Source organism: Nerophis ophidion, linkage group LG27 (assembly GCF_033978795.1).
Source record: "Nerophis ophidion isolate RoL-2023_Sa linkage group LG27, RoL_Noph_v1.0, whole genome shotgun sequence".
Taxonomy (NCBI): domain Eukaryota; kingdom Metazoa; phylum Chordata; class Actinopteri; order Syngnathiformes; family Syngnathidae; genus Nerophis; species Nerophis ophidion.
The window spans coordinates 6432773-6438519 of record NC_084637.1 but is presented as its reverse complement, the minus strand read 5'-3'; the positions used below and the strand labels follow the sequence as shown (position 1 = coordinate 6438519).

The 5747-nt window shown below is 42.3% G+C and overlaps 1 protein-coding gene across 1 annotated transcript in view; it reads right to left on the bottom strand.

Moving 5' to 3' along the window:
• Nucleotides 1-3744: 3744 nt before the first annotated feature.
• The window catches only part of LOC133544510 (transmembrane protein 182-like), a 6021-nt gene continuing 4018 nt past the window's right edge, over nt 3745-5747 (bottom strand). Inside the window, exon 5 of the mRNA XM_061889912.1 lies at nt 3745-4153. Coding sequence (XP_061745896.1) covers nt 3879-4153 — 275 coding nt within the window. The 3' untranslated portion in view covers nt 3745-3878. The remainder of the gene's footprint in view (nt 4154-5747) is intronic.

Below are 5747 nucleotides of genomic sequence, written 5' to 3'. Positions count from 1 at the left end.
TCGGGAACCTTTTTGGCTGAGAGAGCCAAAAAGCCAAATATTTTAAAATGTATTTCCGTAAGAGCCATATATTTTGTTTTAACACTGAACACAACTAAACACGTGCATTTTTAAGTAAGACCAACATTTGTAGAGTATAATAGGTCTCGTATTCTTTGTAATAACATTGTTATTCTGAAGCTAACTATGGAGGGGGCGTGGCCCGCCGGCCTGCAGCGAACTAAGGTGTGCCGGGACCGGCCTCAAAATCAGCAAGAGCTGCGTAGATGGCCCACCTGAGCTTTGTTATCTAATCACCTGTTGCTCTGTTATAAGCAGCAGCCAGGAGGAGAGACGGGGTTGGGGCTGGAGCCAGAGCGCGAGCGAGAACGAAAGAGAAAAATACAATTGCTGGAAAGCAACTGAGAGACTTATTGAAAAATAAAGCAATATTGTAACCCTGAAACGGGCTCTCATGTTGGTGCTGGGTGGTCTGAAGAACCCCCAGGACGACGAGCCCCACACTAACCAATAATAAATAAATAACTTCTTAACGCAACTTCCTGAACAGATGCGGTAGTAAACGGATGGATGGACTAAAAATGCATGAGAATGTTTTACGTTTTGAACATTATTTTTAACACTTATTACAAGTGGAATTATTCATTACTTCTCATGTTAAGCAATGTCAGCTCAGATTTATCCGAGAGCCAGATGCAGTCATCAAAAGAGCCACATCTGGCTCGCAAGCCATAGGTTCTCTACCCCTGCTTTAGAACTTTGTTGTGAAAAGCTCCTTCCGCGTCTGTGGAAACGCTTCCCGCCCACACTGCTTGGTGTCTCGTCTGAGCTGCTGAGACGTAGATTAACATAGTAACTAATTAGATTACCATGGTAACTAATTAGATTACCATATTAACTGGTATATCATCCATAAACGCAGATTCCAACCATTGAAATACTTTGTATAGTTCAAAACTTACGGTCATTAGAAAACATGAGTGCACATCATAATGGCAGCTACACTTTCCTTCTTAAATATCTAAAAGTAATACTTGGGAATGTCCGGCGGGCCAGATTGAAAAGCTTGACGGTCCGCATGTGGCCCCCGGGACTTAATTTGCCCAGGTCTGGTCTATAGTGTAAGTCTAAATGTGCTTTGCAGGTATCGTGATTATTCTTGTTTATTTTCCGCAGCACCAAAGAATCCAGGTCATCACACTGAATGTCAATAGATGACAGCAGCAGGCGACTGGTGACGCCCTGCAGGAGCCCCAGTGTGCCCGCTGCGTAGGTGGGGTGGGTGACGGAGACGTTCAGGCATGGCAAGTGCTTGTGACACGCTCAGGTGTAATTACACTCGCCTCGTTCACACGCCAGATTAATAAAAAAATAAAAATAAAAATGAAGGGATGGAGAAATCACAGGATCCTTGCTCACGCCTCTTGCCTTTTTCCAATTATCAACTTGTAAAGTCTCGTCAAATTGCACCAAACTAGATACAATAGTGTTTTTATGACGAGGAAAAAATATACATGAGTTAATTATCACTTACTGTCACTGTGTCACGACCTCGCTCTGCCTCGGATGCCATTTAAATGAATGCGGTAATATGTGTTTCTTAGCGGGATGTTAGAGAAGAGAATAAGTCACTACAGGTTAAGATTTTATTTATTGTTATTAGTTGTTTTTTTTATTATTAAGTCTAAAAACCAATAATGGTTTACCTTTATCCAGTGACGGGCAAACTAAACTACCAGTTTCTCTGGATTAAATGTAACTAAACTACAAGGCAAGATATCCCCAAAGAAATGTAGGAAGTGTTAATTCAATATATATAGTGTTGATGTAGCAAGCTACTTTTGCTTGCTACATCAGTGCAGAATATACAAACCCCGTTTCCATCTGAGTTGGGAAATTGTGTGAGATGTAAATATAAACGGAGTACAATGATTTGCAAATCCTTTTCAACCCATATTCAGTTGAATTTGCTACAAAGACAACATATTTGATGTTCAAACTGATAAGCATTTTTTTTTTGCAAATAATCATTAACTTTGGAATTTGATGCAAGCAACACATGCCAAAGTAGTTGGGAAAGGTGGCAATAAATACTGATAAAGTTGAGGAATGCTCATCAAACACTTATTTGGAACATCCCACAGGTGTGCAGGCTAGTTGGGAACAGGTGGGTGCCATGATTGGGTATAAAAACAGCTTCCCAAAAATGCTCAGTCTTTCACAAGAAAGGATGGGGCGAGGTACACCCCTTTGTCCACAACTGCGTGAGCAAATAGTCAAACAGTTTAGGAACAACGTTTCTCAAAGTGCAATTGCAAGAAATGTAGGGATTTCAACATCTATGGTGCATAATATCATCAAAAGGTTCAGAGAATCTGGAGAAATCACTCCACGTAAGCGGCATGGCCGGAAACCAACATTGAATGACCGTGACCTTCGATCCCTCAGACGGCACTGTATCAAAAACCGACATCAATCTCGAAAGGATATCCCCACATGGGCTCAGGAACACTTCAGAAAACCAGTGTCACTAAACAGTTCCTCGCTACATCTGTAAGTGCAAGTTAAAGCTCTACTATGCAAAGCAAAAGCCATTTATCAACAACATCCAGAAACGCCGCTGGCTTCTCTGGGCCAGGGATCATCTAAAATGGACTGATGCAAAGTGGAAAAGTGTTCTGTGGTCTGACGAGTCCACATTTCAAATTATATTTGGAAACTGTGGACGTGGTGTCTTCCGGAACAAAGAGGAAAATAACCATCCGGATTGTTATCGTCGCAAAGTTCAAAAGCCAGCATCTGTGATGGTATGGGGGTGCATTAGTGCCCAAGGCATGGGTAACTTACACATCTGTGAAGGCACCATTAATGCTGAAATGTACATACAGGTTTTGGAACAACATATGCTGCCATCTAAACGCCGTCTTTTTCATGGACGCCCCTGCTTATTTCAGCAAGACAATGCACATTCAGCACGTGTTACAACAGCGTGGCTTCGTAAAAATAGAGTGCGGGTACTTCCCTGGCCTGCCTGCATTCCAGACCTGTCTCCCATCGAAAATGTGTGGCGCATTATGAAGCGTAAAATACGACAGCGGAGACCCCGGACTGTTGAACGACTGAAGCTCTACATAAAACAAGAATGGGAAAGAATTCCACTTTCAAAGCTTCAACAATTAGTTTCCTCAGTGTTGTTAAAAGAAAAGGTGATGTAACACAGTGATGAACATTTCCTTTCCCAACTACTTTGGCATGTGTTGCAGCCATGAAATTCTAAGTTAACTACTATTTCCAAACAAAAATTAAAGTTTATGAGTTTAACATCAAATATCTTGTTTTTGTAGCATATTCAACTGAATATGGGTTGAAAAGGATTTGTAAATCATTGTTTTCTGTTTATATTTACATCAAACGCAATTTCCCAACTCATATGGAAACAGGGTTTGTATTTTATTATCCATTTGCTTTACTCCTCGTCACTGAGAGAATGCCGTTAAGAGACAACACTCCTCTCTAGCTGTGGTGGCGTAAAAGTGTCTCCCTGTCAGGAAATGGATTGTGACAGCCTCATTTATTATCTCTGTGCCTGTGACCCGAGCGTCTCTCTGATGTCCAGCTCATGTGCACATTCCAGCTCGACAGTTTTCTTTTCAGCACTTCTGTCAAACGGCATCCGTCAATTACAATAAAGGCAGAGCGGGTCTAATCATTAGATTAAAAAAAAACAAAAAAAAAACTTTCAAATTAGGTATTCCAATTATCCTCACTGATGAAGGTCAGAGGGATCATCTGGTTTATTTGATACGCATTGAGATGTTGCAGGGACGATGTCATTTACACTGTAAGTTTTTAAGACTATACAATGGACATTCTGAGACTTACAGGTCAGTTTCAAGCGTCGGAGCTTCTGGTCTTTTGTCCTGGTGGTGCTGCTCTAAAGGGCGAGCGCTCTGTGCCAGCACGAGGAAGAGCGGGCCGGAGAGCAGGCAGAAGAAGGAGGCCACCGGCGCCAGGAAGAAGGACGGACCGTGCTGGACGCTGAGGTGGAAGGCCGGGCGGCCGCTTACACGCTGCCAAAGGGCAAAGTCCTCCAGGGTGTCCAGAACCTGGACCCACATCAGATACATGAGAACCACGGCCAGCATGCTGACACCTAACGGACAGGGGAAACACAAAAAGACTTTGAATTAGAGGAAATCACCTCTGCTGACGGTGTGGACGTTTTAGAAAAGTGTGCAAACTTGCATAAAATTCAACAACAATGACATAAATAAGTTTTACGGTGAAGACAGGACTTGTTATTTTTGTATCAACTAATTAAAGCCAAAGTACTACTAGGTGTGGTGAAAATACCCTCTGCATTTGAAGCCATCCCCTTATTCCACCCCCTGGGAGGTGAGGGGAGCAGTGAGCAGCTGTGGTGGCGGCGCTCAGGAATCATTTTGGTGATTTAACCCCCAATTCCAACCCTTTATGCTGAGTGCCAAGCAGGGAGGTAATGGGTCCCATTTTTATAGACTTTGGTATGACTTGGCCGGGGTTTGAACTTACGACCCACCGAACTCAGGGCGGACACTAACCACAAGGCCACCGAGCAGGTTTTCAATAAATGATAAATGGGTTGTACTTGTATAGCGCTTTTCTACCCTCAAGGTACTCAAAGCGCTTTGACACTACTTCCACATTTACCCATTCACACACACATTCACACACTGATGGAGGGAGCTGCCATGCAAGTATCTTGCTCAGGACACAACGGATGTGACGAGGTTGGGATTGAACCAGGGACCCTCGGGTTGCGCACAGCCACTCTTCCACTGCGCCATGCCGTCCCTAATCCATCATTATTCTCAGTTTCGAAGATAAGATTTGGATCAGAACGATAGGGTTGTACATATTCAACTGGTGTATATTTAAACCCTCCATAAACTCTACTAAAATGCTCTCACACACACTACTGAAATTCTTTCATATACACCACTGAAAAATGATTCTCTCATACACATAAATAAAAGGCTCTCAGTTTCATTGGCGTGTATGACAGTGTTTCAGTAGTGCATATGAGAGCATTTCACTCGCCCATATGAGAGCGTTTCAGTAGTGTGGGAGAAAGTGTTTCAATTGTGTGCATCAGAGCGTTTCAGTAGTGTGTGTGAGTGAGAGTGTTCCAATTGTGTGTATCAGAGCGTTTCAGTCGTGTGTGTGACAGTGTTTCAATTGTGTGCATCAGAGTGTTTCAGTAAAGTTAAAGTACCACTGATAGGGAGGTAATGGGTCTCACTTTTATAGTCTTTGGTATGATTCGGCCGGGGTTTGAACTCACTACCTACCGAACTCTGGGCAGACACTCTAACCACAAGACCACTGAGCAGTTTTTCGATCAATGTCTATTCTCAGTTTCGAAGATAAGATTTGAATCAGAATGATTCAATAGTACACATTCAACCAGTGTATACTCTATTGGTGGGAATTTATGAGGGGATTATTATTCAGAATTACCTACTGAAACGCTCTCACATGAACAACTGAAAACATTTTCAGTAACACACATACTACTTAATCACTCCACTAAAACACTCATATACACTACTGAAATTCTCTCATTCACACTGCTGAAACACTTACATAAACAACTGAAAAAATATTCTCTCATAAACAAATAAAAAGCTCTCAGTTTCAGTAGCGTGTAAAGCAGGATTTTATAAGAGTGTTTTACTTGTGCATGTAAGAACGTTTCAGTAGTGTGG